General features: G+C 36.9%; 2 protein-coding genes across 3 annotated transcripts in view; both read left to right on the forward strand.

Annotated features, from left to right (window-relative positions):
* The first annotated feature begins 192 nt into the window (after nt 1–192).
* On the forward strand, nt 193–12,240 carry LOC145778640 (protein MCM10 homolog). The gene is made up of 18 exons (XM_082590173.1): nt 193–323; nt 819–875; nt 1,202–1,724; nt 3,956–4,115; nt 4,254–4,435; nt 4,906–5,046; nt 5,256–5,462; nt 5,827–5,893; nt 6,135–6,220; nt 6,936–7,119; nt 7,672–7,731; nt 7,833–7,975; nt 8,729–8,921; nt 9,090–9,279; nt 9,461–9,543; nt 10,930–11,025; nt 11,207–11,373; nt 12,038–12,240. The coding sequence occupies exons 1-18, from the start codon at nt 224–226 to the stop codon at nt 12,162–12,164; spliced, it is 2,766 nt and encodes a 921-aa protein (XP_082446299.1). The 5' UTR covers nt 193–223; the 3' UTR covers nt 12,165–12,240.
* Nucleotides 12,241–19,270: 7,030 nt separating this feature from the next.
* Nucleotides 19,271–23,077, forward strand: part of LOC145778205 (protein RRP5 homolog) — a 42,594-nt gene continuing 38,787 nt past the window's right edge. For both annotated transcript variants that reach the window (XM_082589658.1, XM_082589659.1), the window contains exons 1-6: nt 19,271–19,402; nt 19,714–19,863; nt 20,208–20,372; nt 21,013–21,133; nt 21,513–21,641; nt 22,687–22,802. In XM_082589658.1, the coding sequence (XP_082445784.1) occupies nt 19,298–19,402; nt 19,714–19,863; nt 20,208–20,372; nt 21,013–21,133; nt 21,513–21,641; nt 22,687–22,802 (786 nt within the window). In that variant the 5' untranslated portion in view covers nt 19,271–19,297. The remainder of the gene's footprint in view (nt 19,403–19,713; nt 19,864–20,207; nt 20,373–21,012; nt 21,134–21,512; nt 21,642–22,686; nt 22,803–23,077) is intronic.

The raw sequence follows: 23,077 nt of genomic DNA on the forward strand, positions 1-23,077 counted from the left end.
ATATATTGACTTATAAAGACTAAGGATGAGTTTGAAATACTCAATCCTTAGTTAGTCATTATAAGCCAAAAATAGTAATGCAATGGTGATGTTAGATGATGTCTTAAAATGGTTTAAATATTACCATGTGTTATGGTAGCTTGTAGTGTTTTTTTTCTATTTTGGTATAGGTTAACCATTTTCTAAGAAAGCTGTGACTTGTATTGCACTTTATTACATTACAATGGCTTCCAATGAAAGTTTGGATGAATTAGAAGCCTTGTTTGAAGAAGATGGCTTTACTGAAGAAATTACTCAAGAGGATCATAACAGTCATGTGACAAGTAAGAATTTCTTGAAGATTTTATGTAGATGCCCTTTTATCTGCAACTGGTAATTTTCAAGCATAAATATGTCAGAATGTAAAACATGTAATTTGTAGTATTTTTTATTGCATATTCTCTGTATGAACTATGATTGTGTGTTTTGCCTGAAAACCATGGAAGCTTTGTAGTATATATTGTCTATGAAACAATGCAACAGTCTAAAAGTTTAATATAGTCCAATCCAGTTATGGTCTGTACACTTGTTTTTGAAGTTTATGTATTGCTTGCATTGTCTCGCATACATGTGTTACATAACTTACATATACAAACAAGGGTGGTATTGAAAGAAATAACACAGGTGCATGTGTTTCAGCAATGAATTACTCGTATCATGCTGGACGGGACTGAAAATTTCCACATGTTGGAACAAATGTTTGTTAACTTATTGCATAGTTTTGCAGCGCTACAAAATGCTATTGAAGTAAACAACAAGAATGTTAATTTTTATTTTAGAACCAAACATTTCTACTACACTTGACAGTGAAAATGAAAATCTGTCTAGTATGGAAGGTAATGTATTTCTTGTTATTGTTCTGTGAAGAAATTCTTAGAAAAAATATCAAAATCTTCGCAATGTGCAAAGCTTAGATGATGAAATGTTTAAATAGCTTGGATACGGTATGTTAAAATTAATCTTAAAAAATTTAAACTTCATTTTGACCTCATTAAAAAATCTAACTATATATGTATTTACTTGACTTACACAGTGTGAGAAGTTGAATGTTAAAAAATCAACAGTATGTTAATAATATTGAGTGTTATTTTTAATATTAATTTCTGTGACTTTGTGATTATCTGTTACATAAATCATTAGCCAATTGTTTTATTTATTTCAGAGGAATACCAGCAGCTGCAACGGCAAATGGAAAAATTGAAAGAAAAAATGAAAAGCAAAAATGTAAACGTAATATCTTCAAAAGTTGATGTCAAAACTATCAAATTACCAGAAAATCCTAAAAAAGATGAACAAGACGACACTAAAAGAAGTTTTTACAGTGCTTTTGCTTCATCATGTGGTGAAAGCGTTGCAAAGAGTGAAACGGCAACATCTAATGAGACAAATTTTAATGATCGAGATGGGCAAATATTGAAAGAATTTACCACAAAACAAGTTGAAGAACCAGCAAGTGAATTCAAAACTGTTGCAAAGCCTTCCAACAGTCTTGTCGAACCTCCCCAAAAGAAACTGAGGATCGCTCGTCAGTCACAGCAATCTTCTGACACTGCTGAGTTAAAGAAAACCTTACCACCAAAGAAGTTTTTCACTCAGGGAACTCTTCCTTTAAAGCCAAAAAGCAAACAAAAGTTTAATGACGAGGAGAATGTTGCGGTTGAATTTTTTTCTAGAATTCGTCTCAAGTATGTACTGTCTTTCAAGTTTACTGTTGTACTATTTTCCTGCTTGGAATCTCTTATATATTACGAGATTTTAAAATTTTAAGAAAAAAGATTTATATACTAGAAATTTTTTAACACTTTGAATTAAAAGTTCAAATTAAAACTTAAAGTTCAAATTTCAGCTGCTAGAATAGAAACATTCTTATTGAATGTCATTAGTGACAGGTCAATCTGTTTTTTTTTTTTTTTTTTTTTCATCTCCAGACATTTAGCAACAATACAAAATGCAGAAGGCTGCTTAATATTTGTGCCATTTCTGACAGCGATGTTGCATATTTCATAGCAAAGAAACATTGTAACTTATGAAGATATGGTTTTGAAAGTGTTTACGGTTCAGGGTTGTCGGTATTTTACCCGACCCAAAAAAACCCGGGTGTTTTTTTTTTAAAAAACCCATAAAAAAACCCAGAGCATCATATTTGTCCAGTTTTTATTAGAAAATTAAAAAAATGAACAAAAACACTACAAGGCACTTAAAACAAACTTTAAATTAGGACTTAGGATGTGATTGTGAAGTAAATTTCCAAGAATAAACTGAAAACGCAGTGGATATTGTACAGTGCACAAAAATCAAGTAATGCCACTTTGTGTATGGGAGCAAGTCTTTTAGGCGCTGACAATTAGGCGCTGGTCTAATAGGCGCGCACACTGTGGCGTCTGGATATTTAGGTGCGGAGCATTGTGGCGCCCGGTCATTTAGGTGCTATTCCTAGTAAAGTCTGTAGATTGTAACAGCTTGGCAGTTTGCCAGAAAATTATATCTTTCACACAAAATGTTATATTGAACAGAAAAATATATTGTTGTTTTATTGATTTATTATTGTTTTATTTGTTGTTAGTCCAGGTTTGCGTTGGTGAAAGCTTTATCAATAAATTATTCAAGCTTCCGAACATTATTGGAAGTAATCCTACGGAAGTATCCCTACGTCGTAAATCATGGCAGATCCATAGTCTTTGCCTGTCCTTTTTTGGCTATGGTAATAATATAATATTTTGTGTGAAAATCATTGCCAGTTCAAGCAGCTTCACCCATATATTTTTCTGTTTAATATAACATTTTGTGTGAAAAAGCATTGCCGGTTTAAGCAACTTCACTCACTGAAGCCATGACCAACAACGCACACGCATTAAAGAAACAATATATTTTTCTGTTCAATATAATATTTTGTGTGAAAAGCATTGCCCTACGCCCCCACCTGCCAAGCTGATACAATCTGCAGACTTTACTAGGAATAGCACCTAAATGACCGCGCGCCACAGTGCTTCGCACCTAAATATCCAGACGCCACAGTGTGCGCGCCTATTAGACCAGTGCCTAATTGTCAGCGCCTAAAAGACGTGGACCCTTGTGTATACTACACTAAAACTCATTTATGCAAGAAGGCCTTATAGTTAAACTGGTGAAAGTACTACTCTACTGTAATCTGAATTATATGATGTGAAATACAATTTAGAAGGCTATTTTTAAGTAGCCTTTCTAGCCAATCATAATTTAAAAGTAGCCTAGGTTATTTACCAATTACAGATTCTGGATTCTAACGCATGGCTGTTTCAGAGCATTTGCCTAAATGGCCACGCAATTGCTAATCCATTACTATATACATATTACACATATATATAAAATATTTAAACATGATGGCATAAATGCTCCTTGCCTTCAAATCTAAAGCAAATGATGCAATAATGTAGGTAGCATCAACTTGGTATAAAAATCAGTGGATGATACAACATCCAACTTGAAATTAATGGATGATGCAACTTTCAAGCAACAACAGCCCTAGTAGTAGTGCATTATTTTATTGAGTTATGCAAGCATGTACTATTGTACTGTGAGTGAAAGGCACTCCAGTGGTAAAAAGTAGTTTTGAGGTGAAATAAGCATGAATCTACCTTTTTTGCATCTTTTTAAAAAAAACCAAAAAAACCCGGGTTTTTTTAAAAAAACCCGGGCGGGTTGGGCTTTTTTAAAAAAACCCAGGTTTTTCTCAACCCTGTTACAGTTGTTCAAAATTTCAAAAAGTTGGTACTGTTTACACATTTTCTACAAAAACAACGTTGTTTCAATAAATCAAAGTATAAGGGGAAGAGTGATCGATTTCTTCAAATCAACTGATGTGCAATTTTTACTGTGTCATAAGCATCGTTCTATTCAAAAAGCACTTTTCAATTCAACTGAAAACATTTGATTTCAGACAAAGATATTTGTCTAGTTCTGAATTCAAACAGAGGATGGATGGAAAGATGCATCTGAAGCTGAGTCTAATTCGACCAACTCTGAACCTTTCAGAAGATAAAGACTGGGTCACCATAGCTGTGGTTGCCAAGCAGCTGGACCCACAAACCGCTAAAAATGTACGTAAACACTGCTGTTTGTTCAATCATTAGAAACGTGTAAATTCTCCTTTTTTTGCATTGGATGACATGAACCTAATGTTTAATGCAATTTTTTGTTTTATTTTAGAAATCGAAACAGTTCCTGATTTTTTTCAGGGAAAACAGTTCAGCATCTGGCATTTGACCGACTTAGATGACTGCACGAAGCATGTTGCACTTTTTTTGTTTGGAAATGTTCACAAAGATCTGTGGAGGAATATTACAGTGGGCACAGTGATAGGACTCTTAAATCCTGCCATCATGCCTCCAAAGAAGGAGCCTTCAGATTCCGGAAAAAGGTTTCTATTGGTTACTATGTATCACAAACGTTTGAGACCATGACTTTGGTGCCATCCTAAATCTTGTATGAGCTTTGTGGTATTGATATTGCTTTTCTTAACTAAAAGCAGTTGATTATTTTCCTTCTACAAAGGAAGGTACAAATTCAACTGCTCAAAATCGGTTCAGACTCCATGTGGGTAGAATAACTTTGTCTTCAGACGTTGAATCAATGTGAAAGGACAAGTTTTCTGTCCAGGAAGTGCGGTACTCTCGAGGTCTACAGACAAAAATATCACAGTTTGCCCGTTTGTCTAATGTCTACTCTACGTTCACTGCCAATATGCATGCTTCATATATACTTCATGAATTTACTATGTCATAGTTGCCACGTCTAGTAGGTGTTGATGCATTGGTAGCATTCGTAAATTTAGTTTGCGCATGTGGTTACCAGTTGCGCATGCGTTACCCTGTGGTAACTTTGTTGCAGTTATGGCAACACACCTGCACTGACGGTTGATGTGGCGGAAAGGGTGATGAAAGTAGGAGTTGCTGCTGATTTAGGATGGTGCACCGCTACTAAGTTTCGGAATAAGAAGCCAGCTGGAAAGTGTCTTGCCTTTATCAACAAGTAAATGATTAAGTGATAAAATTGACTATTATGATAACATGTAAAAAATGTTGAAAGTATTTATTAATGATTTTTAATTATCAGAAATAAACTGCAGAATGATTAATTAAGAAATTAACTTTTTCCATAGACTTAAGCTGTTGTGACTGCAGATTGTATTTGCTAATATTATCGTTTTGCAAGACGGCGAATCGTTGCTTCTATTTCAGACAATATGGCGACGTGTGTGTTTACCACATGCAATCAAAGTATAAAAGAATGAGTTCCAAGCGTGGAGAGCTGCAAGGATCGCCATCTGCCCCTGTTGCCTCCAAGTACAAACACACTCTTTGGAACAAAGTGAAAGGAGAACAGTTCTTTTATGGTGGTCAAACATTCAGCGCCACCGCCCCTTCATCAAACGCGGACTCACAAAGGTAGAGCGAACTTCTTAATGTTGTTCCACTAAGAAGTTTATGACCCTGTGTTGCCAGTTTCTTTTACTTACAGTATAATGAGTTACAGGATTGCATGGCGTCTGTGCTTGTCAGTGGCATTGCTTTCACACTCTGTTGTCTGCTACAGCTGTGCCCATATGATAGTTTGAAATGATAGTTTTGAGAAACTATATTGCCAATAAATGGCATTGCCTGTGTACACTGTACATATATACTATATAAGTCTCCGCATGTGGTTGCAGATGATGACGCTTATCGTCCATTTCATACGAGTTCCTGACTCGATTAATGCCGCTATGTGATTCATGCAATAACGGTGCAAAATGTTATTTGCGTGTTTCAGAAAAGAGCCAAAGACAAAATTGACAAAAATATTCAGCAGCATCAACAATCCGCTTGCCCAAGCTAAGGTGAAGTTGTGTTAAAGCTGCAGGGGGGTAATATTATGTTTGATCTTAGTGACAATGTAGGTAATAACTTATGTTGATTCCAACCTTGCCAGCAAATAAATCATTTTGTTTTTTTTTATAAAAGAACTGATTTGCTGCATGGGAACTGCCACTCTATTTGTCACTTTTTCAAAGCTACTTTGCGCTGTGACTTTCGCAGAAACTACCATTATTTTGACAACATTGTGATATTTTCTAACAGGATCCCATCCATGAAAAATCGAAGATAATGCAGGCTATCGGTGGGATAGAAGGGAATCAGGCTGTTTCCGGGTGCTCTGTCACTTTGTACGTGAATGTTATTCAGTTTGCTAATTTGATATTTTGTTTCAGTTTACATGAATGTACTTTAGCCTGCATTACGTTGTGTGATGCCACATTATGTTGTGTGATGCCACATTGTGTTGTGTGATGCCACATCGTGTTGTGTGATGCCACATTGTGTTGTGTGATGCCACATTGTGTTGTGTGATGGCAACATTATGTTCTGTGATGCCACATCGTGTTGTGTGATGCCACATTGTGTTGTGTGATGGCACAAATTGCTGTGCAGATGGTGAGAGTCTTGAGAGGTGAAGCAATGTAAAATCTAGAATACTTGAACAGTTTTTCAATCTGTCGGGCTTAGATTTTTATAAGTCCTTTATTTATTATACAAGCAAATCCGATGTTACTGTTGCACAGGTGAGATTGACCATAAATGGACCAATAGTATCCAATACTACTTTTTTTTTCTGGAAGTCGCTCTGATTTTCATGAATTCTGCATAAATTTAATATGCCTTTTTTGTGTGGAATGATTTGTTTCTTTCGGCAGTAGAGAGTCAAAAACTGGTGAAATTCAAAATACCTATAGTCTGTCTCCTTTTTGTCTCTTCAATGACGGCGATGTTGAGAAAGTTAAGCATCGTCAACAGCTGAGTTTCTTGAAAGTCAATCAACCACGAAAGAATAACGTATCCGAATGACTTAATTTTCCTCTAACAAAGATGTTCACTCTACAGCGCAGAGATGCTGACGTCAGGTGATATGGTGGCGGGCTCCAGACAGTTCCTGAATCATTTGCAGAAGAAAGAAAAAACTGAAACGAAAAGTGCGGCTCCTGCCAAGAGTCTTACTCCAGCTGAATTTCTGAAGCAGAAGAAAGATCTGATTGACAACCGCAAGAAGGACTTGCTCAGCAAACCAGTTCAGTGACAAGATGATTTTCAATATTTATATTTGTACTTCACGTCAAATCAACATCCGCGTACGCTGAATATGTGAAACAAACGTAATCGTAGAATTTGTTTGACATTTTCTCCCGGAAGACAAACCTATTTCACAAACAACTTTTTACTTTGGTTTAAGAGTTTGCTGACAAAAGAAGTGATTTATTAGCATGGATAATATTTGTTTCTCGGCAATCGATTGTAGCCAGAATTGACAGCGATTGACATCGTCATTACTATAATGCACAATTGCACATACGTATTCAGGAATCTTGAAATGTTTTACCTAACGCAGTGTTTGGCTTTCAGTAAGTCACTTACCCAGTCAGCAAATCAGTCGTTAAAAATGGGTGATTTGCTGTCTGAATGATTCTGATATCGACATGTAAGTTCCATTCCATTACCAGCTATCATACGCTGAACGGTCATGGACGCTAAATCAATGTTATGCCATTAGTTTTGTCGACGTTTCTATTTTAATAGCGATCCAAAGTTGTTCAGTTTGAATTAACCTGCTTTGTAACTGCAGACTTCAAAAGACGCCACACCCTTGAAAGAAAAGCATCAGACTACAATTAGCAATAAGAAGGTAAGATTGTGGTAAATTGTTGTGGAATTTCAGTGAAAAATCTGTTGAAAATGTGAAATGTTTATGCTTATATTGCTTAAGCATTGTGCGTTCCCTTTCAGAAACCAGTTTTACTGTCACCTACTCCGAACCCAAGTGGCAATAAAATTGAATTTACAACTGCTGAAGAGTTGAAGAAATCCGCTGAAATTCTCATGAAAATGAAGCGTGAAAGGTTTTTACAGCAAAAGAAAAAGTTAAACAGGTAGAAAGTTGTTAGAATGGTTGTTACCTCCTGATTGTTTTATCAGCATCTCCAAATCTTTGAATGGCGTTTAAACTGCACAAACAATTGTTATTTTATTTTTCGGTGTACGCACTCGCTTTAACTGGCTGCCATTCTGCCTTCTATCAACAAAATATGTTGTTTGAAAAATTTTGAACATCAACTGTTCTCCTATGAAATCTAGATTCTAGAATTTGAATGTGAATCAAGTTATTATTGAACTGATGTAAAGTGAAAGTTGCTTTGTTTCATTTCAATTCGAATTCACTTTTTTTGGTAACAATTTGATTTTGTTTTGTTCGGTATAATTCGTCAAACGTTGTTGGTATGATAGCACTTGTTGGATGTTTGCTGATTGTCCTTTCCTTGGCTACCTGGACATGCTGCCTGATTTGTCACATATTCCAGATTGGCTACTTTTACTGTCTGACTAAAAATCTTTACGATGTTTTTACTTTTGAATGACTCGTATGAAATGAAATGGAAAAACAAACGTAAGTTAAAAAACGTTAGCAAGCGGCTAAAAATAAAGCAAAAGTAGATGTTGAAATATTATTTTTAGATAATTTCATTTTAAACAGTTACCAAAAGTTAGCAAAATCTGGAAAAGTTTGCAGAATGTTACAAATCAGGTATATCTGTAGGTAGTTATATCGAACATTATCACTCTTTGAGGTGGATGTAACAAATTTTGAGCAAAATGTAATGAATCAGCCATATCTTATATTTCAGTCCAAAACCAAATCTAGACACCCTTCCAACGACGAGTGATATCACACCGCAAGGTGGCAGTGCTGCTCCACGATTAGGTAGTGACGTCAGAGATGATAAAGATGTGGATTTACATGCAGACTGGTTGTCAGCGAGACGCTGTCTGAAGGTGTCCCAAAGCAGCAACACACCCACATTAGCAGAACTGCGCAAGGTATTTGATTGATGTTTTTCTACCGAAGTACGTGTCCAAACTTGCATTGGCTGGCTACCCTGTGCGATTTTGTAATTGCCCTATAAAAAAACTAAAAGAAATAACAAAGAAAGAAGTTTTCCAATTCGTTGTTCACAAAGTAATTTTTCTTTGTGGATTTGCGTACAGCGCAAAGCCATTGCAAAGCTGAAAGGAAAAGACGGGAAAGTTGAAATAAAGAAATCGGATCCCAATTCTGTTGTGGTTGCCAAACTGAGCAGTGACAAAGCTAGCGAAAAACTGAAGGAAAGAATTGAAGAAAACCGGCGAGATTTTATGAAGGAAAACGCAGAAAATCAAGAACAGCCTTCAGCTAAAGGTGGGAGCCTTCATCTCCAACTGCTGTGCATGTACATATTTATTTTTGCATCTTGCTGATTTATACAAAAAAGTGATCAAAAGTTTTATTAAACTTTTTAGTATTAAAAATTGTCTGAACAATTTCTTTAACAACTACTTTTCTAACTAAAGCTAATCATACAATTACTGTATTTTTTCAGTATTTGGAAATTCAAAGATATCAGATGCAGAATTCAACAAAATTTTAAGCGCAAGTTCATCACACGCTGTAGACTTGGATGTGGTAAGAAATGTTGTCCTGATATTGTGGCTTTGTTATGTATAGAACAGGAGAACTGTTAAAGCATGAAATTAACATTGTGTTTGAGTTTTAGGTGAAGGAAAAAATTTGTAGTTTGAAAAGAGTACAGTATGTACAAAGTTCTTGCAAGCGACCAGTGTTGTTATGACAGAATGTGATTTGAATGTTTTGTCTCCATTCTCCGGAAACAACATTGTTGTTTTTGTAGTTGTTATTTGTTGTTGGCTTTATTGATTATAACTTTTGTATATTTTATCAAGGCTGTCATGACATACGAGGGGTATTCAAAACCTTCGTGGAGTTTTGTAATGTTTTACGATTTTTTATTCGACTGAATTTCTGGGCTCCCAGATGAATGGGGCCGGAATTTCTGTTACAGTTTCCTTTAATTTTTGTTTGTCTCGGGTGTAGAATCAGTTGCTGCATTGTCGTGGTGAAAGATGATTCCACGATGGAACTTTACCAAAGCTTTTCAATTTCTTTCCGCTTCGACATACTAGGCTCTTGTGACAGTTTCCGACCTTCTAAGAAGTTTATAAGCAACTTACTTTTTTTCAGTCTTGGAAAGCGGTTGCCATTACTTTGTTATTTATTTTACCCTCGATATTTTAAATTTTTTCTACCACTTAATTCGTGTTGTTTGGGCTGTTGTTTTGTTTTGCGGTCATTTTGGTAAACTCATGTCACATCCCCAGCAATTCGACTGAAAAAATGATCTTCATCTGCTTTAATTTTGGTCATAATCGCCGTAGACAATTTACATATCTAGATTTAGCTGATCTGGGCGCAACGTTTTTGGAACCCATCGCGTAGACAGTTTTATCAGGTCTGAATGTTCATGCAGAATTGAATGGGCTGAACCAACCGATATGCTCATATTGCTCATGGTCTCAGCTACCGTATCTAAAAAACTGTTGATCTTCCATTTTTTTCAACTAGCTTTTTAACATCATTGATTTTTTAAAAACTTTTCGAGATTGTTGGTCTTCCCCAACGCTCGTCATCTTCAACATCTCTGCCATATCGAAATCTTTCAATCTAGTTGTAAACACCAATTTTCTTCAACTTGTTCCTGACGGCTTCGTTTTGAAACGAATAAGAATTGATTGCAACCATTAGATAACCAAAAGCATATTTCATGTTTTATCCTGTTGGGCACTCGGAATATGAAAGCATTCCACAAATGTTTGAATGCCCCTAGTGTAGCTCTCCAAAACTCGTCGTTGGAGAATGTACAAAGGTCGGGTTTTGTGGGTCAAAGGTTAAATCTCTTCATAAAGTTTTAAATAATTAATTAATCAAACCCAATAACTATATTTTATTTAATTTACTGTATATCTTTTATAATACTTTATAATCCCTTTATAGGAAGAAATGGAAAAACAGGAACAATACTTTAATCCACTGGTCAAGAAGGAAATGATGCAGAAGAAAATGGAAGACACTACAGAAATAGCTTGCAAGGTTGAAATTGGTGACCTGTGATTTAAATCCGTATTTTTACGTTGGTTTAATGTTAAACTTTGGAACAACATGAAAAAATGGGTTTTGTTAGTAGAGGTATGTTTGAAATCATTCTTCAGCATAAAAACATATTTCACCGCTGGTCACCGCTCGGTTTAATATAGAAGTTTTTTTTCTTTAGGTGGTGTCATGCCAACAGTGTGACTATACTTTCTGGTCCCCGCACGAACGCTGCAAACAGCTTAACCACACTCTCTCGTGGAAGAATGTGAAAAAACGTTTCTTTGAATGCACCAACTGCAAGCAGCGAACAACAACGTGGGAACCTTATCCCACCCGGGCCTGCAGGTGACCGAGTTAATTTATGTTAAGAGCAGACTGTAGTAGAGGGCTAAGAACGAAAAAAAATGAGATAGGCAATTTAAAGAGGCCAACTACACGCTTAGTTAAGCCGGTGCTAGAGAGACTCAATTACATGTCGTTTAATTGGTTCGTTTTGTTGGTTGTGGATCTTTATCCTCGGACTGACAAAGCCTTGATAGATTATTGCCGGTAGTTTCGCATACTTTAGAGTTTAGAGGCTTCTAGGATACAAGTTTTCGGGGCATTCGGGCCACATAAACAACTTTCTTGTGAACAAAACTACTGAGTTTTAACTTTTATAAACTTGTACTGAAAAAGATTTAATATTCGAAATCGCGATCTGCAACGTAATAATTTGGTATTATTTGGACTTTGTCGTGTATGTAGGCAAATAGAGAAGGTGAGCTTGTATTTGGTGTCGATTCATGTAGAGACAGGATATGAATGTATTTTTATTTTAAACCTCTACTGGCTTTAGTTGAATGCAAAACTATGAAGTTGTTTTTGTCTAAGACAGACTTGATACTGAAACTAATACTCGTTGTATGACGTAAGGTATTAATTATAACGTAACGCTTCGACACTATGGAGAAAAGCCGTGGAAAATAGGCCTATTAGCTGTTTTTAATTTTGTTGAGTACTGTTTCAGAGAATGTGGCTCAGAGAAAAAGTGGAAAAGAACCGGGATGTCAAGAAGCAAGAATTTCAAACTGGAATCCGAAATCCTTCATATTCGCGGAGTTGAACATGAGAAATTTCTAAATACTATTCGTTGAATAATTTTCGTTTTTTTGTCCCACATTGTTTCGTGTAAATTGTTGGTAACTTGGCAGGGATGAACTTGTAAGCAGCAGTCCATCCGATAAATTTTAAAAATCATAAATGGTTTTGTCGTCGTCTTCTGTTGACCTGTTGCAAATGAGGTCTAACCTAGATCGTTGACGTTTTTCGGATCTCAACGAAAGGCTACTGAGAGCGGGCCAGTCTTTGGTATCGTCATCCAAAGTAGCCTAGCCTACGCAGTTCCTTTGCTCTGTTTGGTGGACGAAGGGTAGCAGGCTTACCTAACATCGTTATTGATAAGCTTACGGCCGGCTGTCTTTACTGAGCAACATTTACGAGAAGAAAAACGCCACTCCCCATTGGTGCATAGTCGAGCAGAGAAACCAGATGCCTGTGCGAAGACGGTGGTATTTAAAAGAGAAAGTTTTTTTTCTGCTGTTGTAAAAACCTCGCTCAGTCTTTCTCTTGTAGCCTACTTCAGAAAAGCCTAAAACTATGGAGTGAAGCGAACAAGGGACATGGCCACTGCCGGTGCACGCAGACAGCTCCAGAGACTTTCGCGCTTATTCTAATAGCGCTATTTTCTTGTGTGTGTTATCTGAGATTATAGTAGCCTATCTGCAGTAGTGTACTAGCAAAAAGTGGAGTTTAAAGTCATAGCTGCATCGTGTGATTACAGTAGGTTAAGCCATGGTTAAGCTTATTTTATTATAAAACTTTCCTTTTTTGTAGCCTAGCAAATTTAATAATTTATGATTTATCCTGTTAAATTTTTTCAAGTTCATCACTGACGTCACCAGGGTCATTGTTTTAAAAGTTACAGCTATTTCAGATTGAGACCCACAATTGCTGTCACATGGTATACGAACAGCTCCAAATACAGAATTTTGTTTTATTGCAATTTTTTCTTGATCATGTGCTTTGTTTTAATTTCTTGGTTTTGCATTTTAAATTCACCTGTAGCCTACCATGTGGGCCTAACATTGATCAATGCGATTGGTCGAGTGACGCTGCTGATCAAATAAAATGCAATAAGACAGTTCTAATGTCTTTCACCCTCGTCCAGGGCCTAAAAATCATTGCAACGACAATGAAGGTTGTAGGTGTAAGCTACGAGTACGGTAACTCCTTGTTGATGTAGCGGAGATAAGTTATAGCCTATAAGTTCTATTTAGTGTGTTATTATTTCTGACCACCACAACCAAAAATAATAGGCTACATGGAAAACATAGCAGAAGTTTAGAAAAAGTTTGAAACGGCAAAACGCGGACGTTATAACGTGCTTGATGCCAAAACAGGACAATCAGCAAAACAAATATATTACCGGTAGGCCCATAGGCGTAGCCAGGGGGGGGCGAACGGAGCCATGGCCCCCCCCAAATTTTCAAAGTTTTGGATTCCGAAGTTGAACCCTTTGTTGAAAATATAATATAATTTGTATTGTTTTCCAAGACATTTGGCGATTAACACCCCCCAGGACTTGTTTTAGACACCAATAAAGTTTGCAAATCGTACATCGCGCAAAGTTTACGCGATTTACGCTTCTTTTAACTAATCTGTGGAAGCAATTTCAGAATCGCTTACTCTGTAGGGTTTTTGTGTAGCTGAGTTTTTTGTGTTCTCTAATTTTATCCGCAGTTTTTGCCCGTTTGTGTGTAGAAGAGCTACCTTTAATAAGTTAATAGCTGTTTATCTGCTAATAAGTTTCATACAAATATTACCCTGAAAGTGTTTCCAGAAAGCGTTATAATCCATTATTTAAGTGTAATTTTGCAAAAATTTTCCGGGGGAGCATGCCCCCGGACCCCCCTAGAATACGCGTGCCTTTGGCACGCTCTAACCCCCACCAGCTTTATTGCTTCCCTTGCTTAACCAACCAGGATGCGCCACTGCACATCAGATGGCGATGTCTTAAATCAAACATTTCGTCGTTCTCTTCAATTCATCAAATATTTGGCCCCCCCCAAAAAATTTTTCTGGCTACGCCACTGGGTAGTGGGTAGGCCTACTGGCAGGTGCGGATCTAGGAGTTTTTTTTGGGGGGGCTAGAAAATTTGAAAATGAATTAAAAAGAAAGAAAAAAATAAAACAGATGAATCAGTGGCGGAGCCAGGAATTTGGGGGGTTTTGACGGCCGTCGTGCGAAGCCCGACGGCGTGTTTGCCAAAGGCGACACCCAGCGGCGGGGGGCCTCCCCCTGAAAATTTTGAAAAATTACTTTGAATTTGGTGCATTCTGAGAGCATTTTCAACAAAAATATGGGCATAAATATTGCTGTAAAATGGTGCTGTCCGGTGGCATAGCAAAGGGTTAAGATCATATTTTCTTCGGCATTTTTTTCGGTAATCAAGCCAGTAGGCTAAGTCTCTATGTTTTCTTGTTGCTGGTTTCTGGTTGAGATGTTTGAATGTTTGGTATTGGCAAAACTCGCCCTTTTAATGCAGTTTCGCTTAAAATTAGGTAAACTTTATTTTAGAGACATAGAGACTGAAAGCATCATTCTCAATAGCGTGACATCACTCGCGTGCCAAAGGGGGGTTGTAACCCCCAACACTCCCCCCCCCCCCCTTGGCTACGCCACTGTGAACAATGATACTACGACATATAGGCTACGATATGTTATAAAATAGACATTAAAACAGCCATGTTCATCAATAAATTTTGCTGGAATAAAAATTGCTAATCATGCAAAGTAGCCTAAACTTGAAATCTGGTTTAAAACCCTGTATGCAGTAGCCATGACCAATTGGATATTTGTCTGTTTGCAGACATATAGCCTACGGTAATTGGTTGAAATTATGATGAAGACTAAAAACTACAAAACAATTCAGGTTTCAGATTGTTTGTTTGTTTGTTTGTTTATCTTTATCCTGCATTGCGGGAAAGCGGACTTGAGCGCTATGCATCGGTTTACGCCTTCCGACGTAGCCTACACTTGACCCACGCTGCAGCCGACGGCAATGTCTGTTTCCGGTTGTCTACTTTCCTTATGACTTAAATTTTGGTACTACCCATTACTCGAAATCGATCACTGGGTAGAGGCAATTATCGTAAAGTTTCTTGCCTAGAGAAACAACAGCAAGTGCGAGTGACTGGAGTCGAACATGCAGGCTTTCGACTGTGAGCCCAACGCGCTAACCACTCGCCATTGCTGCCGACTTTGTTTCAACTGACGTCACTTGGTTCAGCATTGGTTTCAGCTGAGCCAGCTCCAACAAATGTTGCTATTAAAATGTAGCCTATAGCCTAATCGATGGATAATTTCAACCGTAATAATAACAAAAAATAATTTCCCCCCCCAACCCGGAATAAGTTAAGTCCGCTGTGGGACTAATATCAGCTGTTTAGAAGCATATCAAACCATTCAACAATTTCTCACAAAATTTGGGGGGGGCGGGCCCCTTGGGCCTCCCCCATAGATCCGCGCCTGCCTACTGGTAGCCTATTTGTTTTGCTGAAGGTTCAGAAAGTGCAATAAACATTTGTTTTTTATTCAAAACTACTTACAAACTAAAATGGTATGAAAACTAGATCCATCGAGATTCAAGTGTTAACATTTAACAACATATCGTTTAGGAACCGTACTAGATTGCCCTGAATTTACTGTGACAGCTGTAACAGTGGTAGTTTGCAAGTGCCTGAAAGTTGTGACTTTAAAGGTTCTGCAACCGTGCCATATTTTAAAGTGATTATCCTGGTTTGGTATCATCAGTGGTGTACGCGCATACAAAAAATATTAACGCCGTCAGCGTAAACGCAAACATTCGAAAAACCATACGCCGTATGCGCCAACGTAACTTGTAAAAAAAGTTGGCGGCGTCAGCGTCAGCGCATACACTAGCGTAAACTAATTTTGTTTGATAGGTGCCAAACAATCACACGGTATAAACAACTCGAAACAAACAAGTTTTATTTTGAATTTCCACGAAAAAACACAAGCATTTGAAAGTGTTCATCTGACATTTTTCTGTGTTTTGGTTCCAATGTCTTTGCCCATTGAAAACATTCTTTCAGCTGCAGCGCTGGAAGGTATTGGCGTGTTGTAGCGCAAAAATACATTAAAAAGTATGCGCTAAAAAACCGCGAAAACTTTACGGCGTAGCCTCAAGCGCAAACTATCCAAAAAAATGTGGCCACAAGCGTTAGCGTAAACAAAAAGTCTACAGCGTAGAATTTGCGGCGTATAGGCTACGTACATCTCTGGGTATCATGCACGTTATGACCTCCGTGTTTTGTTGCTTCTACTTTTTTGAAGAACTCTGCTATGTTTGGAACTGATTCTTAACTAATTTATCTACTTGTTTTAAAATATCAGGTTTGATGGCCGTGCTGAAGTATATTTATCAATGCATATACCGCAATGCTAAAACCTCAATTGCTAAGGTAACAGAAAATATATATTTCTGTTACATTTACTGACTACTGATCCCTGTTACCTTAGCAATTGAGGTTTTAGCTTTCTAGACATGGAACAGGGATCGTTTCAGACTAGGTCAGGACTAGGTCAGAAAGCGAGGCAGACTCCGACTCAGCTCAGCAGCAGCCTAGAGCAGTTAGCTACATATACCGCAATATTAGATCCCTTTATGCACGTCTTAAACCATTATGGTTTTGCCACCTTTTCCTTTTGTTGGTTTTGTTACTGTATTTCTTTTTCACGATATCATTTTTCTTGCATTCTGACAAAGAAAAATAAAATTGAATTGAATGATAAATAAAAACAAACTGAAACTAAGTTGCTTCTTGATTTGCCAGTTTTTGAATTTGTTATTTGGCAACTCTCACATGTGTTATGGATGATCAATGATCATGCAACAAGAACAAGCAACAGTAACAGAAACGCTGGGTTTTGGGTTGGTTAGTTTGGATAAAATTAAGTTTTGTATTGTGAAAGCAATGCACTCATTATTGCTCGTAATATTTCAAACAGAAAACTGAAGGATTTAGAATCGGTTGTTATTAAATAAATTTTACTTAACAAAATAGATTGATTCTAACCTTTGCCTTGAAATTGAATCATTAAATGAATAAACACTAGCTGCAAATGCTTTCAACATCAGGAAAAACAAAAGGCAAACGCAAAATTAAAGGTTATTTACATTAAAACTAACGTGGCAATACTATTGGAGGTGTTGCAAGTTATAGTAAGATTGGGACCTGGTATACAAGTCCCCCCTCCACCACCCTTGGCAACTCATGACAAAGACAGGACTCAACCAAACATATAGGGTGAAACTACTTTACCTTTGCTTTACTGTTCGCACACTTCAATCCACATGTTTTGGTCAATTCCTCTTTGTCATGAGTTGCCAAGGGTGGTGGGGGGGGGGACTTGTATACCAGCTCCTAAGATTGTTTGGTGTAATATTCTGCTTTGCTACAAAATGACACTTGGCTTGCACTTTTTTAATAATTGTAAAACAGGTTTCCATGTGCAAAAGTAAGATATGTACTCAACAGTTCATGCAATTTTAATATGAGGTTATAAATTGAGAGGACTTTGAATATTATATGTAGCTCTCTCTCCTATCAGAGCAAGTACGGTACGATAATTAAGTTCTGTTTTGAGCATTAAGCGTACCTACACTTCATCACTCTCTTCTTTTTTTTATGAGCCAAATTTTTCAAACTTCAGGGTAGGTAGTGGAAAGCCAGGTTAGGATAGCTTTGTACGCCACTGTTATACATCTAATTTTGTGCTTTATGAATGACATGGTCAGCAATCTGTACCTCAACTTGCATTTGGAGAAGTTAAGGAACCCGAACCCTACTTGTGTGTGCTGGAATGGAAGTGTCCTGCTTGTGTGTGCTGGAATGAACTTGTTTTCTAGTTTTAGTAAAAGGTAAATGCGGAGAAGATTGCTGTAAACAGCATGGGGTATGGTTTGAAGCAACTAGATGGTGACCTGAAGTGCAAAAAAGCAACTTTTCATGGCAAAAAAGCAAAGTAAAAACCTCAGAAACTATAGCACTCTGAGGCTAATTGAAAATGAGCATTGAAAAAGTTTGTCTGGAAATAAAATTTTAGTTGGTTTCAAGCACTTTTTTACTGGTGCAATCTATTTCGTCCCCCGATTCCTTTCCCTGAAAAGATTGTGATAAAATACAACAGAGCTGAAGTCGCTGATCAGAGTTGCCGCAAACATTTCAAAATTTCTCTTGATCTTTTCAGGGGACGAAATAGGTTGCATCCTTATTGAGGGTTAGGGTTAGAAATGTTTCTATTTGTAAGCTTGTAAAATGAAAGCTTTGATTCATGTTAGTGTTGCCAGATGAAGAATTTTTTCTATCCCAAACTTTCAAATCTGAAAAATCTTCTTGTTATAACATTTCACCACACTGTTTTAGTTATACTAAGTCCTTACAAAGGAACAACTTAGAAAAGTTTTTCTGATGTCAATTTCAAAGTCTAACGACAATGATAGTTGTTGAGATTGTGGGCATGACTACATGCACGCTCATCGCTCAATAAGAATGCCATAGATATAAGTTGTGTTTTACATACTACAACTACATCGTACACAGAGATAGGCAAAAAGTAGCGCCTCTCCCGCTACCGCTACTTTGGAAAAAAAGTAGCGCTGCTACTGCAGACGTTACTTCAACTAAAAAGTAGCGTCGTTGCCGCTACCTTCACCAAAAAAGTAGCGGCGCTACAAAAGTAGCACGCTGTTGCCCACCTCTGATCGTGCATATAGCCACTCTCTTTTGTTTACACTGTTGCAATGAGGTAAATGTACATTGTTGTAAATTTTATCTTGTGAGCAGTTCTAGCAGCTTTTTAGCAGCAAGCAATTTAAATTAAATGAGTATCATAATACAGTTTTATGGGCTATGCTCATCATGAATAAACCATGCAAATAAGAAAAAAGGTAGTTAGCAATAGCTATTTGTCACATAATGAAATATTGGGTGAATTCAAAGTATTGCTGATTGCAGTGTAAAAGCCATGAGCCATTGAGCCGTCCTATATTTTTAATGCTAAAAAATGGCATCAGAACAAGCCTCAGAACAAGTCGTAAATGCTATTTGTCAAAGTTTAACTAAGTGAATTAAACTTGAAATGATTTGTTTACAAGTTAAACCTCTTTAGGTGAATAGGTGGTTGGTAGATATAAATAAAGTTATGGCTGATGCAGATGAAGATTGTTTTCCTCGTGGAGCTCCGCCAAAGTCATCATATCAGGAAAAACGGCCCCCTACTGAAAGGCCTGAACGACTTTTCAAAGAAGTAACATAGCGAAATTATCTTACCTTTGTTTGCAACCATTGCAAATGTCCTTATTAAAACTTTTGTAAATTTTTGATTTTGCAGTAGATTTGCAAATGACTGTGTGTTTAACTGTTTATCGTATTTTCATTTTACTGTAAAGCTTATGTATATATTGTCAACATTCAACTGTTATACTGAATCCAGTATAATGACTTTATTGTGTGAAGTAAAGTTTTTGACTGAACTTATCATTTTGTCGTTCTTTCTTTAGGTACATTTGATTAACTCATGATGAATCTTGTGAAAGTATTTGTGTGTTTATTTTATAGTCGCATAGAGACAAAGAAGACCAGAAGAGCAGTCATGTGAAAAAATTTAATGAAAATAAGACAGAAGAACTGTCCTGGGCAGAAAAGCAATTGATTGAAGATGGTGATTTATTGTTGAAGAAGAACCACGTTTGTTACCTTTCATTCAAAGTAAGACAGTTTGTTTTCTTTCAAATGGACCTACTTGACTCATTGTGCTGCATAATCTTTCAGTTATCATTTTGTATGTGGGCAAGACAATTGGTTTTCTTTTAAAACTCGATATGGGGTGATAATGTCTAGGTGCATAGCCTGAAACATTTGCTATTCTGCTTTTGTTTTTATAATGTTAAATGTTGTGTTGCTAAGTTATGTCTGTTTATAGTTAAAAAAAGTAACCTTTTTATCCATATCACGTAAATTAAAAATAAATAAAAGTATTTAATTTATACAATAATGATATTACAACGTATCAGTATTTAATTTCAATTCTGTTTGATTCTGTTTTTATCCAGCATATGGAAGAAGGAATGAGTATTCTTGGTTGCATTAAAGTCATCAAAGAGCGGGAAATGATGGTTAGCTTGCCTAATTCTGTGATTGGTTTAGTAAAAGCCAATCACATTTCATCCTTGTATACTAAAGCATTACAAAATGAACTTGAGTCTCAAGAAAGAGAGGTGGGGAACTGAGTTGTATGCTTTTTTCGTTTAGTTGTAGAATAAAATCCTTAAAGTTTGATTGTAAGTTGCTGTGTTTGCCTTGAATAATGCATTGTATAATGGCGTATTTTAAGGCTTGTACTGTGTTTACTGAAGGATTTTGTAAGACAATGATTAACTGTGGAAGCCTTTATTCTCGGACTGAAAAAGCTTCTTTTAGAGCTCAATCCTGGCAGTTTCGCTGTAGAGGCTTTGAACTACTGACGCAAACCGCTCTTTGAAATTGACAGAGTGAACCTTTTCGCTTATTGTTGAAGTGTTGTTGTCTGTGAATTATTCTATCTACTCGGTTTCGTTAAATGGAGAGCTTGTTGCTCAAGCGCATACACAGGGAGTCGAAGCAGAGTTGCCAGATCTTGTCATTTCTTTATTCATGAAACCTGGTTTTTAACTATTTCAGCTATTGGACCAGAGGATTTATATATTACTTATTTTTATAAAATGTGCAAATTGCTCAACTCCTGGCGGGTTACTTCTGAACTACCATGTCAAACTCTTTTTTCACTTGCGAACTGCTTGTTGCTATCCATATTCTCACTGTGATTAGTAATGAGAATGGAACTGAAGAATGATACGTTACATTCTTTTTACGTTTCAGGCTGCTCCGGCACTTGAAGATTTGTTTCAAGTTGGAGATTTAGTAGTGTGCTCTGTTATTGCGCTCAATCCTTTAACTAAGCACATTGAACTCTCCATTGAACCCCATGTCATCAATTCAAGTAGGGGAAATTGTTTCTATATACACAGTATACCAGCTAACCTTATATGTGCAATATGCATGTATGGAATTTGTCTAAGAAATACTATTTTCGTCGCCTGATCTGGAATATAGCTGAATATTAGGCAAACAAAAGTTGTCTTTTTTGTATTGATTTAATACTGTTGGACATAGCAATTTAAAAAAAGGAAAACCTTTGTTGAGTGAGAATAGTCTAGTAGTGCTTGAAACCATGATTTTTCACCAAGATAATTTTGTTTCTGCCGACTTAACTGGTATATATTGCTTAAGTTTTCTTATAATACTTTTCTATTCAAAATATTGTATTTATTGTCCTAAACTAGACCAATTTGTGTTTATAATGTTTTTGCTGTTTGCAGATTACCAAATTTCTAAGTTAAAGCCAGGAATGCTCATAAGTTGCTCTGTGAAGTCATTGGAAGATCATGGATATACAGTAGACGTGGGAAAGAGAAGAGTTAATGCCTTCATTCCAATCGCAAACTCAGGTACCGCACTTGACACAAATATATTCGCACTACTATTGAGTATTGAGTGCTCCTGCTCGCAACTCAGCTTACTGATCCATTTTTTACAGAAACCCTCTTTTTACTTTTCACTTTATGTCCTATTGGCCGCAACTGGTAAATTATTTTATAACACGAAGGTGAGAACTAAGAATGCAGTGGTATGGTGTAAGTTTTTATGACGTGTTCCGTATGACTTCAATTCGAATGATGCGATTCGTGCGTCGCCGTACTCGAATGCCTGAGACCGTACTTGACTTCTTATAGTGGTCGTAAATGTAAAGGCTGTAAAAAACTTCTTATTTGAATGCTTTACGCCTTGGCGATGTAATGACTTTAATTTAAATGACACGACGCTTGACCAGTTTCTTATGCCTGTTGTTGAAGGTTTCTTTTCAGATGCATTGCTTACAGTGCTAGTGTAGCAAGCAGGGCTGTGGAGTCGGGAAAAAAATATACGACTCCTACATCTCGGTTTATAACTGGCCGACTCGGCTTCAGTGTTGGCAGATTTTTCTATATTTTGCTCTTTTTTATTTTTTAAAAATTTAATTTCACTCAAGCTGTGATCGACATTGAGACGGTGACTTTCATAAAATAGTACAAGAACAAACACTTCTATTTCCTGAAAAAAATAAAAAGCGCCATACGGAGACCAAGAAATAATTTCTGTAAAAAGATTGACAAACAAAAATTGTATTGTTCATCGTTCTGTATCAACCCGGAGTCGGCCTTTTTTTAACGATTCCAACTCCGGACACGCCAAAATCTCTCCGACTCCAACTTCACAGCCTTGGTAGCAAGATTTAAAACCGTGAACCGGTAAAAATGGTGGTCGGCAGTTCTTTGGCAGAATCGGTGTGATGCTGATTGCTGACGAGGCCAGTATAGTAGTCGAGGCATATCAGCTACATGCATGGTGATTTTTGCTTCATCACACACTTGACCACCACACACAAACTATGTTTTGTTAAAACTATTCATTTGCTAAATAAAGGTACTTATTCAACATCATTGCATTCTTTAGATACCCACACCTCATTGAAACCGTTTCAAGTTATCCGCTGTGCTGTAGTCAACGTAAAAAGCGAAGGAAAAGTTCTCACACTTTCCAACGAGCAACGAAGACTTCACAAACCATTGGTGAGCGAATGATCAAGTGTATTCATGAATATATTAATGCATAGGCGCCGACTTTTCAAAAAACCTTGGGGAGCGAGAAAGGTGATGACGTCATAACCGTAACGCTATTTTGCTCAATTAAAATAGTCTTTGATAAAGCTTAGTGTCTTGTTCATATTAACACCTAGGTCGCAAACCGAATTTATTAGAACCGCTGCTTGAAAGGATTAGTTTTACGCATGTAGTACGCCTAGTCGTAAAAATTTTGAAATTGTTAGCTCATAATTGAAACAGTT

Source organism: Aplidium turbinatum, chromosome 10, assembly GCF_918807975.1.
Source record: "Aplidium turbinatum chromosome 10, kaAplTurb1.1, whole genome shotgun sequence".
Classification (NCBI taxonomy): Eukaryota; Metazoa; Chordata; class Ascidiacea; order Aplousobranchia; family Polyclinidae; genus Aplidium; species Aplidium turbinatum.